A 15,924-nucleotide genomic window follows, 5' to 3' on the forward strand; every position below is an offset into this window, starting at 1 on the left:
CATTACTGCCAAAGTGAACCACAGTTCAGGCATTTACCACCTTCCAGGCAGCCATTAGTTTCTCTTTGCTCCACTAAAATGTAAAAGATCAACTTGCAAAACCACTATTATTGTCCTTTCATGTCATATCGAGCACCATATGTGCTTCTTAATTCTGTGTCTGGCTATAGAGCTTCACAAAAAAAGGAAATGAATCTTTTTGGACTTTTTGTTTACAAAACAGATTCTCTAATAACTTGACTTTAAATATGCACAAACCCACAGAGAGACTTAGATGTTAAAAGGTACAGACGGGTGTCTGTTTTTGTGTTACTATGTAGCTACATGTTTACCTCCAGGATGTACGATAAGGAGTAGTTAAGCAGAGACGAAGCAGGCTGTTCATGGAGCACAGAGCAGGCTCCCTCGTTGGAGCGATTCGTCCCTGGCAGCAACCCTTTTCTGGCCTACCAGACCCCTTGATTTATGAAGACATGTCGAGTGTGTGTGTTTACAAGATTACCTTATTGGCTTTAAACCTGTGCTACTTTTTTTGTAAGTCGAGATAAGAGCTGTAGGTTATGGCAACAAATTGGAGGGGGAATTTCTGATATCTTATGGCATCCATCCTGTCGGCCTGTGCAGTCTAAACTAAACACGGTGCCATACTGTCAGATGGATTGACAGAGGAAAAAATGACTGATGACAGAGATAACTCTGTAAGCTCATGTCTTTTCAGGATTGTTGATTTGATGCTACACATCTCATTTAAAGATATTGTCATGTGCTCCATTCTTAAAGTTTTAACTCTGCATTTTTTTTTGTCACACACTGGCTTTTGAACAACACAGCCACTGTACTGTATACGGTTTGTAGCAGCATGAAAGCACAAATCATTTTGTCTTTTTTTTATAGCTCCCGTGGTTTATGTGAAAGTGAGCTTTCGAGCCATTTTCTACCACAGTCTTGTGTTTTTGTCTTGCATATTTTTCCAGCATGAAGAATCCATACCATACTGTTTAGGTTTTTACATTTTAGTGCGTGGAGAATCAATGTGCTGCTCTTCTTTTTCTTCCCAGACTCCCTGTGCAGGTTTTTTTCCAGTCCAAGTCCATTAAAAAAAAAAGAGAGAGTATTTCAATACTATAACCCATGTGTGTCATATAAGCCCAGCAAATTTAATTACACCTCCTGTGTTGTCCTACTTATGGTAGAACATCCTCTGCCCTGTCTTTATGGAGACATACCTTTTGGGGTAAATATAGACATGTCCAAGTGGGCGGTCATGGATGTTTAATTATAATTAGTGAAAAAATTGGGCTCATCATATATACAAGCACGTGGACAATGGCCCAAATATTGTGACCACAGGTGGCTAATCCATCACAGACAGCTGGGAAGATATGATGAACATTCAGACATGAACCTAGATCCTGAAGATAGCATAGTCTCAACATTGTACTCAATAGGAAGTCCCAGCGATGAGCTAAATCCCCCTTAGGTGTAAACACAGCCCCAAAAAAAGAGGCACAGTATAACCCCTCAAATCCACGACTGTCTCGCCATGGTAATGCAGCAACTGTAAATGAGCTCTACTAATATTACCATGTCTTAATTTCCTATATGAGAAACAGTATGAGTCAAGGTGGTAGTGTTCATCTGTAGCTAATAGGTAAGTGTAATGATGAAGACATGTGTTGCTGAGTTGGAAGGAAGACGAGCCGGATGTCTGCTACGGTGGTCCTGTCCTCTGTGGGGTTCTGGGCCAGAATGCAAGATTCAGATGTGTGACAAAGTCATTAAATAACAAGCACAGACATAAGGAACGTGTCTTTTACTTGCATATTTTATGATTTGAAATGACTTTTGAGAAGCTAGCAGGGAGGGAAAATCCTGTGCCAACACAAAAACATACATATCTGAAGAAATGCAGAAATGTTTATATGATGAAGTTTGTAATTGATGGCTGTGGATGGTGGTGGCTCAGGTGGGAGAGCAGGCTGTTCACCAGTCAGAAGTTTGGTGGATTGATCCTCCTGTCCACGTGTTGCTGTATCCTTGAGCAAGATACTGAACTCTTGAGTTTTGTGTGTGTGTGAGTGTTAGATAAAAGTCCTTAGGTGAAGATAAAAGCACCGTATGAATGTATGGGACCTGGTGAAATGGACTTGCAGTAGAAAGTGCTTTGAGTGCTGCAATTGAGTTGAAAGGTACTATATAAATACCAATCCATTTACCATGTATATTGACTGGTCATTGTAGCCATGTTTGATAACCTGTGTGTTTTCTGTTTGTAGTCTGGGTTCTGGATCTGTGTGGAGACAAAAGAATGACAGCAGCCACCATAATTAAGTTTTGAAATTATCAGCTATAATCTGACACTGGTTTAGCTTTTTCTTATAGCTTTTTGTCCTCATCAGTAGGCAGTGACTAGAACAGGAAGTGTTAGCCCAAAAATCTGCTGGCTGCACTGAGTGTGGTAAGACCAGGTGTTAGCCAGGGCTGTAACTTCTAAAATGTTTTCTTATAAAATTACTGCTTAATTCTTAAACAAAAAATATCCAATATTCTCCAGGTCTGAAAATAAAAGCTGTTTTTTTTTCTATATAATACTGTGTCTTAGACAAGCTTCCTTTGTCAGAAAAAAATAAAAACCTAAATCCAAGATTTCAGATGTTGTAAGTTACTGTTGTTGATTTACCGTAAGAGAAGCGACTGTACTACTGAGAGGGAGCGATGTCGTGAGGACTCCTGGATCTTGGCTCACCTTCAAGGCTTGGACATCTGAGCAACAATGTTACTTTTAACAAGGACCATAAATGCCACCAAACAAAGTTATGGAGTCGTGCAGAACTTAAGTCAGAAGCAGCACCCCAGAGAACACAGGCCGTTTCCTTTTTTGTGTTTTGCAAGGAAATCTTTGTGGTATTATAAATGTTTTAATAGAATTTGTCAGCACATACGGGTTAATGTATATTTATGTGGTGGGTGCTTTTCAGTTTGTGTGGTAAAACAAAAAGGATGTTAGGTAAATATGAGCAAATGGGTCTGAGGTTGGGCCATGCAGACCTGTTTAGAGGAAAGAAATAGAGAAATTTTCTGAGGTGTATTTAAGTGGTTCTCAAGTCGGGGTGTGTATCAGTCTGAATCATAGTTCAGTGTGATATGAAAGCCATCGTGTGCCACTTGACTTTTTCACATCCATTAGTGTCTTGTTTGAAGCCATAAGCTGGACTCCATAAACATCCACATACTCTTCTCTTCTCTTCTCTTCTCTTCTCTTCTCTTCTCTTCTCTTCTCTTCTCTTCTCTTCTCTTCTCTTCTCTTCTCTTCTCTTCTCTTCTCTTCTCTTCTCTTCCCTTCTATATGCATGGTTTCTTTTGCCAGCTTTTCAAACACACCATTGGGGAGATCTACTTTTTTACATACCACAATCTGCGGTATATAAAAAAGAATTGCTCTCACAGATGCTCGTTTTTATAGTAGTCTGGAAATCATAACAAGTAGTGCTATGGTGTGTGATATTTGGACAAGCGCAGATGTATGGGCCTATGAGGTGATTGTGTTATGGGACATTATTGTGATAACAGAAAGGCCCTTAGCTCGTATATAATAGTCATGACACATGTAGGATTTATTTCATGCAGATTGTGGGACCTGCTGGATGTGATGGTTTTTGAAATCCTTATGTGTCTCTTAGGCTAGTTGGCACTGGCGAAGCATCTGTCTTACATTGGTCTCTTTTCCCCTCAGGTATCGGCCACAGATGAGGACCGTGGTTCTTTTGGTACTATAAGCTACAACCTGGGTTCAAGCTCTGGAAACACATTGCCAACCCAGTTTACCATCAACAAGGAGACTGGCCAACTTTGCACCAGCACAGCTCTGGACCGGGATGAGGGACTGGACAAGTTTGACCTGACTGTCACAGCAACAGATGGAGTAAGTAACTACAGAAAATCGTTGTAAGCTCTGCAAGGTTGAGATCTTACCAGAATATTCCTCGAAACATCAAGTGACATTTGAGGAATATGCTTCATTACTTTCTTGCAAAGAGACAGGATTGAAAGCTCTCTGTGTAATGTGGGAAAACTAGTAGCACCATCCTGCAAAACTGCAATATGTATTTCTTATATTAGGATAGATCCCAGTTTTTCTCGATTGCTTTGATGCAATGTTCACATCAGTTTATAGGATGGCAGTGAGACTTAGGGATAGGTTAAAACAGAGGTAGATAATCCTTTAAAGGGAGCAGATGGAAGAAGAAGAAGCAGTAGGTGTTTTAAGAACTGCGTTAAGACTGGTGAGAATTACATTCCTGATGTGAGAACTGCATGTTAAATGTGAGAAAAAGTGTAACGACATATGTGTTAATTAGTGAGCCTTAGAGATTCTGCTGGAAATTCCTGTTTTCAGAGAAAATAAAATGCGCTTTTATGTGTTCCTCGTGCTAAGCTAAGCTAACCAGCCACAGTTACATATGGAGCATTTCAGCTACCTCTTTGAGTCAAAGCAAAAGCACATTAAATGCTGAAGTAATCCCTCATGCTTTGCATGTTTTTGCAATCAAAACCTAATTATTTGTAACTGAAATAGACTTCTGAAGGAGACGGAAAAAGTCAAAGGCTCGAACTTCAACGAAAGTCACGGCATTAGTTCTGTAGCTAGATGAGGGATATTTCAGCTGATTGAAGATGCTTCATGACAAAACACGTTGCCTGTTGCATATGTAATATTTCTTCTGATCAAAGTGACAGGGTTAAAGCAAATTAAAGAAGTCTAAAGCTGCACTCGAGTAAATCTGATCAAAGTGACAGGACGCGTTTAATGAGGACACTATCCAGTTCCTCGGCAGCTGGGCAAAACAATCAGAGGGAACTCCAAGAGGGATAAGGTTAAACTATCAGTTATTCCCAAAGGATTGACTTAAATAGGAATTGAAACTCCTATTTCGATAGTACATGTAATAAACCATTGAATCTCTTGATCATTGTTGGCTTACATAAGGTAATAGAAACGCAAGAATTGTTGTAAATTTGTTATTGTTAGTCATCGTGGTCCTGTAGTGTTACCTGCTCATTTCCAAATACTCAGCTCGCGTCTGCCCCTTGTCTCAGCTGTTTCTGTTTTTAATGGTCTCATAAAGAGAGATAGTGTAATGAGTGCAAACTCATTGACTAATGCATTCAACGGCATGGAGATGAAACTGTTCTAATAGTTTAATACCTTTAAAAGCCCTGCATTGTTACTTTTCACTAGGGGGTAATACACAGAGTGAATGCTGTTTTCCTTGTTACATTGTGCTAGAAGGGAGGGAGACGTTGGTTTAACTTAACTAGCACTTCTTATGGTTTAGCATCCAGTTATGGGTCAATAGTCAAGTCAGCAGAGCTCTGATATATCATTCGAGTTGTGGTTTCTGCTAAAGACAGCACATAAAACATGGATGTAGCTTCTGTGATGTCACCAACTGATGTGTGGATAATCCTGATAACCTACAGTAAATAACTTTCAGAAACTTTTAGAGCTGTTGGGCTGTTGATAGCAGCAAAGCAGGTTAAAAAAGCAGATTACACAGCACAATACAGTATTCCTCCTGCTGATCCAGTCTAGCACTGTCCTTTTCTTCTTTGTGCCTCCTCATGTAAGGTGGCTTAGCTTGCTGATACTTTAGGGTTTTCTGTAGTCAAATAAAGTAGACCAAACCATTTTTTAACATTTCCTTTACAGGGTGGTCTAAGTTCAGTAGCCCGTGTGAGGGTCACGGTGGTGGACATCAATGATAACCGGCCCATCTTCTATCCAGTCCTGTACACGGTCAGTCTCAGTACCCATAGTGCTCCAGGAACGTCTGTCGTCAAGGTAACAGCCAATGACCCTGATGTCGGAGAAAACGGAAGAGTAACCTACCGCACTGTACCTGGAGGAGGATCTAGTTTCTTTACCCTTAATAAGGACACAGGTGTGTAGTGTTTTATTATTATTGCATGTGCAGCACAATCATGTATGTTACGACCGTAACCAAGACATGTGAAAATGACTCACATAAAAATGAACTTGTTGTCTGTATGTATCTATTTTTTGCAGGTGTGATCTCTCTCTCCCGCTCACTCCATGGCAAAGCCAACACGGTAATCTCCATGGTCATATCGGCTGAGGATGGGGGCGGTCTTACAGCACCGGTAAATGCCAGAGTGAACGTGAGCGTCGTCGGGGGCTCAGTGGCGTCTCCGGTGTTTGAACAGGCACAGTACTTCTTTACCGTGTCGGAGGATGTTCTCAGGGGGACGGCAGTGGGAGTGGTTCGTGCTTCTGCTAAGACAGGTGAGGCCCTTGTACGCTCACATGCTTTATTGGATTCCTGGGTCTGCTTTGGTTATTTCAGGCTTGCTTTTAACACTTGCATACTTCCCTAGTGAGAAGCAGTTCTGTGCGGCTTGCCCATTTTCATCTTCCTGACAAGTACCAGGACAAAAATGCACTAATGGGCTGCAGCATGATGCCTTATCTCTCGAGTAGTTGTAGAAATAACCAAGCAACAATTGTATACACTCCATTAAGAAATCACATCCACCTCACGGTGCACAATTTACTGGCGATTATTTTCTACTCGCACTCCTATTTTCTCTCACGGTTAATGATGGATTTTAATTGGGATGTAATTTTAAGTCAGAATAATCAGTGGTGTAGTTGACAGATGGCTGTGGTGGTATACAAGGCTCTCAGTGAATCTGATTCTTGGTCTTCATATTATTATTTCTTAGTAAACACTTAATATTTCAACCTCAGTTGTTTTCTGTTTTATTGTATTTTCATTTGAAAATCCCATGTGGCATAATTTCTCACTATTTCCTTACATCTTCTGTCTTCCATCAGGTGGCTCTAAGGATATTTTCTACTCTATTTCATCTGGAGACCCTCATGGCTACTTTACAGTGGACAGCGCCTCTGGTACCATTCGCACAGCCCTTCCTCTGGACCACGAGACCTGCTCCAGTCTTGACCTGGAGATCCAGGCACGATTTGGCTCTCCTCCGGCATATGGAATCAGCCGGGTACACATAACCATTGCAGACATCAACGACAATGCCCCTACCTTCCTGCCATCCTCATCAGAGTCCCTTCTTTTACCCGAGATCACCAAAATGGGGACGATTATCTACCGTATTCAGGCCACCGACAAAGACTCCGGCCATAACGGTCAGCTCAGCTTCGATCTAGTCTCTGCTGGGGCTGCAGGCAGCAGTGGCCAGAGGACATTTGGCGTCGACAGGGGCAGTGGGGAGGTACGTCTAATTGGGAGTTTATCATATGAAAGTGTCCCTCGCTATGACCTTCAGGTGGTTGCCAAGGATGGTGGAGCCCCTCAACTTAGCTCCACCTTCACCCTTGTGGTCCACATCCAAGCACAAGACGCACAAGGCCCAAACTTTGATACCCTTACGTACCGCGTGGAGCTACGTGAAAACACCCCTCTAAACACGCGTTTCCTTCAGGTCCGTGCACTTAACAGAGAAGCTTCTGGAAATGGTGGAAGCTCCTCCTCATCATCATCTTCCTCCTCTATTTCCTACCGCCTCAGACCTGATGGTGATGCCGCAGGTTTTGGCATCATGGCAGATAGCGGTTGGCTGTTTGTTCGGAGCTCTTTAGACCGAGAAGTCAAAGACATGTTCCTGTTGACTGTTCTTGCCACCTCGGGCCCAGGAGGTGCAGGAAGAACCGGCAGCGCGACCGTCCGGGTAACAGTGACGGATGAAAACGACAACTCCCCTCGACTGAGCCAGGAGAGGGTGTTTCTGGCTGTCAGAGAAAACCTGCACGCGGGAACGGGCTTCGGCAGGGTTTCTGCAACGGACAGAGACGCAGGACTAAATGCTCGACTCACCTACAGGCTGCTGCACACAGACAGGCATTTTCAGATAAACTCACAAACAGGTAACAATAAACACCGTAACCATAACACAAATAGGGATAATAGTGCACTTTTTTTTAACTGTGCTGCACAGCATGAAATGTAGTTACTTCATAAGCAGTGATAATACCAGCATAATTTCCCCTGTGGAGTTGATGATTTGCTCTTTCTCAATTAAATTAAATTAACACGGTAATTACTCAACGGCTTCCCTCGTGTCCTTTTTTTTGCTTTAGGTGAGATTAGCACCCGCCTTGCACTGGACAGAGAGCAGCAGTCCAGCTATCAGGTTATTGTGGTTGTACAGGACGGGGGTACGCCCCCTCGCAGTGCAACAGGGACTGCACATATCACTGTGCTGGATGAAAATGACCACGCCCCCAGTTTCATTCATGCCAGACCTGACAGGGAGCTGGTGCTTCAGGTGAGAAGGGAGGGGGAGATTAGTTATATCAGCAAGCAGCTTTGGGGGATAAATTTTATCTATCAATGAATCTAATTTTCTTTTATGCATGCTGGGGTTTTATTAGTGGGGTGTGACATAAACCCACAGAGAGGTGGTATCGTAGCAACTTGCCCTAAAAGTGAGGATTTAATGGATCTGCAGTTGCGTTCATTCCCGGTGAGTAACAATACTTCTTTGCAGGTGACTGAGGGGCTTCCATCAGGAACAGTCATAGGGACGCTGGCAGCTAAAGATCCAGACGAGGGAGAGAATGGCACCATCTATTACTCATTATCAGGTGAGCCTCATAATTCATCTTATAGCCACAAATTTACAGATTTTTCCACATGCCACGGCATCCACATAACATACATCGTTAATGTTTGTTTCATTTACTTCAGGCTCCAGAGCAGAGCGTTTCTCCATCAATCCAACCACCGGTGAGCTTAGAAGCGCTTCCCCTCTGAGACTGACAGAGCGAGCCGAGTACGCCTTCACTGTGACTGCTGCCGACCACGGCGCACCGACACTCAGCTCCACCTGCCAGCTACGAATACAAGTAAACACAATCTGCACATTTTCATATCCTCATCCAGCTGCCAAACATCTTCATATGCACTGAATTTCCAAAATATTCTGTGACGTCTCCTGATTGGACACAAAGTCTGGTGAGCGAACCTAAACATCTGTGCTTCACCTCAGTCCTTCTGCGTTTCTTTTTGTAACACAAGCTGTAATTTCCTCAATCTGAGGACAACAGTGAGCAGTTTGACTGTCAAAGGAATTTGGAAAAGAGGTAAATATGAGAAAGAGAGAAACTGAACCTGTGCCTTTATAAACAAAGAGCTCTATCCAATCTAGTGGGTGTTTCCTGATCCAAAGGTTAGAGGGGTAACTAGAACCCATGGTGCGAAAGACAGAGCTAATACTGTGAACTTTCTGGAGGAGGGTCAGTCCTCCATATCAACATACAATATCAGGAATTCAACTGCAGGGAAAAAAAAAAGCTTAGGAGCTCAGTGTTTTTGTGCGATGTGGTTTCAGAAAGGAAAAGGATGCTAATTACGATGGGAGTGCTTGCCTTAGATTTCGCCTGTGCACTGCTTGTGCGGCTCTGAGATTAGACAGAGGGGAAACAGGCACCTTGGAATCAAATGCTCCCAGATGAGATCTGATGAAAGCCAGCTGCATCAAATCACACAGAGAGAAAGGGAATACACTGCAGTACAGTAGCAAGCAGTGATACATGCACGCACAGAGACACGCTCGCTGTAATGACACGTTCAAACACTTGCATGAGGTAACGTTTCCAGTTAATGATTTTGAGATAACATTTCCCTTAGCTGCGCGTAAAATCAGACACACGGATACCGTTGTACACCACATGTACTACAGTACACATGATAGTTAGCCTGTACAGAGAAGAGGCAAATGAGGCGAAAAAGTATAAGTAGTGCAGTGCAGCACATTTGTTAGTGCTGCCAGCTCATTAAATTATGTGATCTGAGGAAGTGCATTTAAGCAAATTACTTAAAAAACAGACTTTCACCAGCTGTAGTCATCCATTTGGAGCTTGAGCCCAGAATTTCAGTGCAATCAGTTATTGTTTGTGTCGGCACTACAATCAAGCACGGAGGAAAAGCTGCAACATACTTCTGCTTCTACTGCTGTTTTTTTTTTTTTTTTAATAAAAAGTGATCAAAAGTAGTGATGTTGTCCTATAGGCACTTGAGTTATAGCAACTGGAGGCTTCAAGGATAGAGGATAGAGGCTTTTTCAGTTCTAAAAACTGATGGAAAGTCCCCAAGAATTTAACTCTTACGAGTAAGAGTTAAAAGGTTGTTATTAAAGGTCTCATGGGTCAAGTTGTGAGTGAGTGGGGGTGAGGTAGTAACAAATGGGCCTTGATAACGTGTGGATAGTAGCGCATTTCACCTGCAAATACATGCAAAAAGTGGTCAGACTTAACCACATCATGTCCCTCCTCTTTTAGTTTTAGTTTGAATCCAATTAATGGAGGAAAAAAACCTCCACTAATCGCTATAGGTATTGAGGACAAAGGAGTGTGTGTGTCCGTGTGTGTATTTCATGATGATGAAACCAGAAAATCTGCTTATATTTCCTCAGAGCTCTTTGATCCGTCCCAGAGCAGTGTTGAACCCTGAGGTGGTTCAAAGTGTCAAAGGCCCTCTGGCTCATATTTGTTTCCCATTGGAGCAGCCTGTAGCATATGTGGAGGTTGCTTATTGCTCTGAATTATTTGAACTGGAACACTTACAGTTTTCCCTACTATCACACCCTTCATTATTTTGTCACAGGTCACAAAGCCTGACTCTCAAGTTGAAGCCAGAATGCGGCAGTGTCAAGATATTTACTGGAAGGATTACACGTAATGCCTTCATGCACAGTGAGAGCGCCTGTGAAGGTTATTATAGCATTAACAACAAAACAGAAACAGACGACAGCCCAAGGCTATGTTTAGGGATGGGTTGGGGTGAGAGCCATATAGATGCATTGTCTGCAGAATATCAGAGGAAATCAGATCCTTTAACACACGTATACAGCTTCTTGCCGCTTTCCTCCTTTTTGTTACCGAGAAGTGTTGTTTCAGTCTGTTTTGGGACAGATCCAAGGATGAATTACACTGCAATTTAAATCACAATTATTATTGGAAAGACTTTACCACAAATACTCAGGAAATTGGTTTGTTTGACACTAGTTTCCTTTTCTTTAGGTTCTCAGCTCTTCCAGGTCCAGCCCCAAGCCCAACGTTCTCTCTATGACCCTGAACACAGTCGAAGGGGCAGCTCCAGGTTCTGTCATTGGTTCAGTCCGTCCACCTGATCAGCATGAATCTGCTCTATTGGAAGGCCAGGTGACCTACCTGGTCGTGGGAGGGACAGATCGCGATGGGACCTTTATGGTGGACCACTTAAAGGGCGATGTGTACGTGGTCCGGGAGCTGGACTATGAGAAGGGCTCAAGATACACCCTGCACATCGAGGTGTCGGACTTCTCTCAGGCATTTCCCAGCAGCCACCTGGTGAAACTAGATATCGACGTGCAGGACAGCAATGACCATGCGCCCCAGTTCACTGAAGACCCCGTTACCATTGTGATCCACGAGAACATCGAACCAGGGGCTTCCATATACACCTTCCAAGCTGTGGATCAGGTAGGAAAGAGTGTATGGGATCAATATGCTTTCAATAAAGCACAGTTAATCTGAGTTATGTTGTTATTCATGTTCTTTTCAGCTTTGTATTCACTGTTTTTTGTCATTGTTTAATCCTAAAATATCAGTTATTCTGTTATCTGTTAACAGAACTGACATCTTCAAATTGATCGTTTTATCCTAATAAAGTATTTTATTAATTTAATGATCAATTCATTATCATTGTTGTTGTTGTTAAATTTTCTGCAGAAGAAAAGTAGAAGGAGAATAATCTATCCACTTCCTGTCTAATTTATCTATTCTTTCTTTTTGTTTTATAGGATGGCAGTGGACCCAACAGTGAGCTGCGCTATTCCATCGAGCACTTCTGGCCTGAAACTCCTGACTTCCTCATCCTTGACCCGTCAAGCGGAGTCCTCACCCTGGGGCAGAAGTTAGACCGTGAGTCCACACACTCCCTTTACCTCGTGGTGCGAGCCACAGACCAGGCAGTGGATATCTCTCAGAGACGCTGGAGTTCGGTCACCGCCCGAGTGTTCGTGACAGACGAAAACGACAACGCGCCGGTCTTCAGCTCTCCATCTGCAGTCAGCGTCATGGAGGATCAGCCTGTAGGGTGAGTGTCACGTCAGTGTCGGTAATAAAATATCTTTGGAATCCTCAAGTGCATTTCCGTGATGATGTTTGGTTTGTGTCTTCGTTGACAGGTTTGTGATTTTGTACGTCATGGCTCGAGATTCAGACGAAGGAGAAAATGGCAGAGTATCATACAGAATTCAGGCAGGCAACAGTGCTGGTCGCTTCAGCCTGAACCCTGACACCGGTGAGCTTTGAGGGTGGGGCGTACCATTTGAAAATACTGTAATGTGAAATCGATATCTCAAGACGTAGGGAACTTTCCATGACTATCCAATTTACACTCCATCAAAAAACGAGTAAAATTCACCACATAGTTCCTTGTGCTTTAAGTGATCTAACACAGCAGGACAAGCCTGTGGCCTTTTTCTTTGGGATTTAATGATTGATGGAAGCCGCCTGGATGAACAAAACTTTCCAGAAGATCAAAATTAGACACTGAAGTGCTGCTGTGTAATATTTCTTTGGAATCATACTTGGTGTCCTTTTCTTGATGGATTTGTTCATGGGAACCAATCTTTATTTGGGCTCGAGATGTGGATAGCTCTTGATATTTTTTTTCTTCATATGTGATCTCTTCATTGTTGGAGCGTGGTGGTGTGGGCGTGCTCAGCGCTTTCTGGGATGAGATTAACAACTACGACACAGACACTTAATGTAGCTTCCAGATGGAAGAAAGTCTTTACGCCATTACTGTCAAGTGTCTGGCTCCTTAACAGGGAGTGATTTCACCTCTGGTTTGTTTCTCAGGCGTGTTGGTGTTAGGCTTTTGGTTATTAATAGCTGTAGTGACACATTAGCATGTATTGTGAAGACATGCACCAAACCCCTGGGCTAATGTGAAGGGTATCACTAGATTTATTATTGCTTATAAGTGATATATCTGCTCTGCAAGCTGTTCTAATTTTCAATTACTTTATTTTATGAACTACAATTTACATTTTATTGATTGCCTATAAAGTTCTATATCTGACTATTTAGAGCATCATTTAAGTAATATGCTTGGATAAATGGATACTTGGGTGATTTATGCGCTGTGGATTAAATATTCTTACTTACTTTGCAAAAGTTTTGAGCCACCCCTGATTTGTTTATATTTAGCTTCCAAGAAGCAACACTTTCTTCTAACTTTTTAAAGTGGCGTTGAGGAATAGTTCTCCAGGGTTTGTGAGGGTCTTTCAAAGTTCATCTTTGGACACTGGCTGCTTTTCCCCCCTCGTTTTCAGTCCAAGTCTTGTGCCTGAGCATTTTCGAAGGAATGTTTTTGTTAAAACACTTAACTCTGACCTATGAATCATTCAAACACACAAAAGATTGAATGATTGAAGTAGTTTTTTGTCTAAGCATAAGAGACAACTTAAGGCGCTTTGTTACCAGCAGCCTGTCACATAACACATATTTTTCCCCATTTCTTTAGTCGAATCTACAAAAAATGCCAAAGATAACACACTTTAACAGACACAAAATCAGATTTTTGCAACAACAATGTGACTCCCGAAGAGCTATTAGCTGAAAACTTGGCATATCTTCCCATGCTGTGCAGTGAAAAAGATGTGGCAGGCCTGTAAAATTATTTATAGAATATGAACAATACATGAAAGTCATGTCTTAAAGCAATATGAAAAAATCCAACAAAAAGTTGACACAGGACCTGCATCTGACCCTTCAGTTGATCAAACTAGTGTTTTCTAAAGCCTAATAATAAGCCTAATATTCAAGACTAATTGAAGAAATTATAAGAAGGCTTGCCCAAGTGAATTCAGGCTATGTTGAAGAATAAAGGTGGTCAGACCAAATATTAACTTTCAAGTTTGTTAGAGTTATAAAAACTGTTCAAAACACTGTTTTGCCTTATATACTGTTTTTGCCCTACTTATATAATATGTTTCTGTGTGTGGCGACACGTTTCAATAAATTGCTGCACATGTTTCACATTTTCCTAACAAAATATAAAGAAATGAGGGCTTTTTTACAGCACTGCATTTTCTTTAATGTACATTTTCTTATATTTAATATGGCATTTGATGATAAAGGGTAACACCGCCTTTATCATATGGTCGATACTGTATCAGTAAAGCAAAATAGGCTCGAGTGTGTAATGCAATAGTTCGCTAGATGGTTTGCATCTGTTTTCTTTTAACTAAAACAGGGCAGCTAGCGAGACCTCACAGAAACATCAGAGCCTCAGCCTCACAAAAAGTTCTACACACAATGTATGTTTGGCAAGCTGTAACATTTAGAAATTACACACGTCTCTCAGGCTTCTGCATGCCGGCTAAGCTTGTAGACTCATGCGAAAAGTATACACACACACACACACACACACACACACACACACACTTCATATGGCCTCTTACTTTGCCTTGAACGTCAGGGTGATGACTGGTTTGTGACATCTAGGTAAGAGTCTGAATCACAGACGCTGTGTAAACTGGTATGATTTACATAAAATACCCATTTCGGTTAATGGCTTGCAGACTTAAATGCAAACATATGATCGTGTTGCATTAAAAAAAAGCATATTGACCTAAGGCAAGGCCATGAGTTGATTTGGGATTGCAGCTCGAACAGAAGCGTGTGTTTACCTGTGTGCCTGTTTTACAGTGTTTACAGTAATCATACATGTTAAGTGATAAGAAGTAGATACACATTTCAATGCATGTTCAAAGTGCCAGAATTGAATAGCTGGTATGAAGTAGCTGTACTTTCTGGGCTTTCAGTGGAAAATCTCATAAAGCAAAGCTGTGAAGGTTTTTGCTTTTACAAGTCCTTCAGGCATAAAAGATACAGAAAATCACAGGTACAGAAAATTGCACGTTCGCAAAAATAATCCAAACACACACTTAGACACAAAAACAGCAAGGAACACAGAAAAAGGCCAAAAAAAAAATCTGTTTTAGAGTATCTGTTTCAATTTGAGTATTTGGGGGAAAGTTTTCGAAAGCTGTTATGCAGCACTCTCTGATTATTCTTCTCTTTCCCTCCTAGGCTCTCTCTCCATCCTTAAATCCCTAGACCGTGAAGAGCAAGAAATCTTCAATCTCACTATTGTAGCAGAAGATCATGGAATACCGCAGCTTTCCACCTCTCAGGTGCTGTGCGTGCAGGTGATTGACGTGAATGACGAGGCTCCAGTGTTCCTGCGGGCAGAGTTCGAGGCACAGGTGATGGAAAACCAAGGACCAGGAGCCTCAGTGTTGACAGTAACGGCCACTGACCGGGACCAAGGTTGGTTTAAATGTTTTATTACAGTTTTAAGTTTAGAGTATGTGCAGTCAATAAGAAGAAGTGAGCTTAAAGGGCAGGGAGGATGTGCAGAAATATGTTCTGTTTGCTGCAAATATATCTGCAATTTATGTCTTCAATTTGTCCGCTCAACTTGCTAGACATCTAAAAACATGGCCAGTGAACACTAGTAGGATATATGAGGTTATAATGAAAGTGAATTTTCTTTTAAATAATTGGGACTGAACATATGAAGCTATAACAAATGAATGAGAGTTTAAGAGACTCAGCTTAATCTCAGTCATGACTGCTGAGCTGAGAGGTGGGAGAAGTGCTTGAGTTGGAGAGCAAGAGATTAAAATAGACCAATCATGACTTGACAAGACCACTTTATCTCAGTCACATGACTGATGGGTGACATTTTTCTCACTGCTGTTTAATGTTTTAAGTGAACTAGACTAGTAGGAATGTGAAAATAAGCCAACATTAGCATTAGCTGCAAAAAGTTTGTTTTATTTAGTAAAAGTAAAAAGAAATCATTTAGTAAA

The 15,924-nt window shown here is 41.8% G+C and overlaps 1 protein-coding gene across 1 annotated transcript in view; it reads left to right on the top strand.

The window, feature by feature from the left end:
• The window catches only part of dchs1b (dachsous cadherin-related 1b), an 89,077-nt gene that overhangs the window by 63,050 nt on the left and 10,103 nt on the right, over nucleotides 1-15,924 (top strand). Inside the window, exons 5-15 of the mRNA XM_004550084.6 lie at nucleotides 3,734-3,922; nucleotides 5,711-5,942; nucleotides 6,068-6,304; nucleotides 6,857-7,918; nucleotides 8,132-8,319; nucleotides 8,542-8,638; nucleotides 8,742-8,899; nucleotides 11,075-11,515; nucleotides 11,836-12,131; nucleotides 12,223-12,338; nucleotides 15,140-15,379. Of these exons, the coding sequence (XP_004550141.3) occupies nucleotides 3,734-3,922; nucleotides 5,711-5,942; nucleotides 6,068-6,304; nucleotides 6,857-7,918; nucleotides 8,132-8,319; nucleotides 8,542-8,638; nucleotides 8,742-8,899; nucleotides 11,075-11,515; nucleotides 11,836-12,131; nucleotides 12,223-12,338; nucleotides 15,140-15,379 (3,256 nt within the window). The remainder of the gene's footprint in view (nucleotides 1-3,733; nucleotides 3,923-5,710; nucleotides 5,943-6,067; nucleotides 6,305-6,856; nucleotides 7,919-8,131; nucleotides 8,320-8,541; nucleotides 8,639-8,741; nucleotides 8,900-11,074; nucleotides 11,516-11,835; nucleotides 12,132-12,222; nucleotides 12,339-15,139; nucleotides 15,380-15,924) is intronic.

This window comes from Maylandia zebra, linkage group LG10, assembly GCF_041146795.1.
Source record: "Maylandia zebra isolate NMK-2024a linkage group LG10, Mzebra_GT3a, whole genome shotgun sequence".
NCBI classification, from domain to species: domain Eukaryota; kingdom Metazoa; phylum Chordata; class Actinopteri; order Cichliformes; family Cichlidae; genus Maylandia; species Maylandia zebra.